The sequence below is a fragment of the Tupaia chinensis genome, unplaced genomic scaffold (genome assembly GCF_000334495.1).
Source record: "Tupaia chinensis unplaced genomic scaffold, TupChi_1.0 Scaffold144687_1, whole genome shotgun sequence".
Lineage (NCBI taxonomy): Eukaryota > Metazoa > Chordata > Mammalia > Scandentia > Tupaiidae > Tupaia > Tupaia belangeri.
Genome location: NW_006204548.1, coordinates 74,720 through 76,570, shown reverse-complemented (window position 1 = coordinate 76,570; position 1,851 = coordinate 74,720). Strand labels below are relative to the sequence as shown.

General features: G+C 48.1%; 1 protein-coding gene across 1 annotated transcript; it reads left to right on the top strand.

Moving 5' to 3' along the window:
- The first annotated feature begins 473 nt into the window (after positions 1-473).
- LOC106733171 (olfactory receptor 7A17) lies at positions 474-1,529 on the top strand. The gene has a single exon (XM_014583761.2). It carries the CDS (start codon positions 474-476, stop codon positions 1,527-1,529), a length of 1,056 nt encoding a protein of 351 aa, XP_014439247.2.
- Positions 1,530-1,851: the final 322 nt, after the last annotated feature.

The following is a 1,851-nucleotide window of genomic DNA, read 5'->3' as shown; positions in this document are numbered from 1 at the left end:
TTCTCCATTCTCCTATCTGGATTTAAGGCATGCATGCACACACACACCCTGGGAGTTTTAAGTTGCTAGATCTGGGACTTGAACCACAGTCAACTGTGTGGGAGTTGAGCAGCAGAAGCATTTTGTCATCTGCTGGTTCCCTGACTGCGTTTTTCAAGTTCTACGTAGGATCAGGAACTTGATTCCCTCATTCAGTCATTTAAGTAACCACCATATAACCAGCTTGTCCCCAACATTTCTTTCTTTATACAGAAGGTTTCACTGGGACATGATTTTCCTATCTAACCCTCTTGAGTAGCTGGGACCACAAGGGTTTACCACCATGCCCAGGTCTTCTATACAGGGTTTGCTATCTTGGCTATGCTGGCCCTGAGCTTGGAATCCTGTCTCAGCCTCCCATTTAGGATTACAGGACCTACCATTATGATTGGACTTTTGAGGGGGAGGGGTGGGAAAGCAAACCTGAGCTTCCCATGAGCTCTCAGCCTGCCAAGCAGTCCTGTCCAGAGCACACCATTGCAGGAAGTTCCAATAACATCTTTCTAAATTACTGCTGTTATTGCCGCTTTCCTGACAGTCATTCTAGCTCCATGGAACCTGGGAATAACACACATTTTTCAAAATTCATCCTCCTTAGACTCTCACAAGGGGCGGACCTTCAGTCCATCCTCTTTGGGATGTTCCTCTCCATGTACCTGATTACTCTGACTGGCAACCTATTTATCATCCTGGCCACCATCACCGACTCCCACCTACACACGCCGATGTACTTCTTCCTCTCCAACCTGTCTTTCTGTGACATCTGTTTCACCTCCACCACTGTCCCAATGATGCTGCTGAACATTCGTGTGCAGAACAAAACCATCACCTATGATGGCTGCCTTGCCCAAATACATTTCTTCATCCTTTTTGGAGAGTTGGACATCTTCCTCCTGTCTGTGATGGCCTATGACCAGTTTGTGGCCATCCGTCGCCCCCTATATTACACGGTCATCATGAACCCCCGACTCTGTGGTGTGGTGCTGCTGACATTCTGGATTTTGAGTGTCCTGGACTCCCTGTTTCACGTTTTGCTGATATTACGGTTGTCCTTCTGCTCCAACGTGGAGATCCCCCACTTCTTCTGTGAAATCAACCAGGTCATCCTCCTGGCCTGTTCAGACATCCTGTTCAATGTCATTGAGACATATCTCACCACTGGGCTGATGGGTATTATTTCCTTTTCTGGGATCCTTTACTCCTACTCCTGGATCATCTCCTCCATACTGAGGATTACATCCACCAGAGGGAAATATAAGGCATTTTCCACCTGTGGGGCTCACCTCTCCATTGTGTTCTTGTTTTATGGCACAGGTCTTGGGGTGTACCTGAGTTCAGCTGCTACCCACAATTCCAAGGCCAGTGCAACTGCTTCAATGATGTACACCATGGTCACCCCCATGCTGAACCCATTTATCTACAGCCTGAGGAACAAGGACATCAAGAGGGCCCTGAGACGTCTTTTCAGCACTGCCCCTTCCAATGAGTGACAGGAATATTTGCCTTGGAGTTTGACAAGTGCCTAAAAGCTAGGAACAAAAGTGGCATCCAGGCAGGTGGTAGTGCAGGAGCAATGTAAGTGCACCCAGAAGTAAAGGTCCCCAGGTCAATCCCAAGGGCTGTTTGTACATACTGGGTGTTCATGTGCCATGATCCAGGCTGGGTGAGGCTGGGAGTGGATTGTAGTGTGAAGATCCTTTTGGGTGCTAGGCACTCTCTTGCTCTCTGACTGGTGGAAGAAATAAGTAAACAAGCTTTAAAAAGCAGAGACCGGCAGGTGGCATGGTGGTTAAGGTGCTGTACACTCCCACA

Bases quoted from the DNA above. Each gene is read 5' to 3' on its own strand.
- LOC106733171 (XM_014583761.2), top strand. From the start codon at position 474: ATGAGCTCTCAGCCTGCCAAGCAGTCCTGTCCAGAGCACACCATTGCA.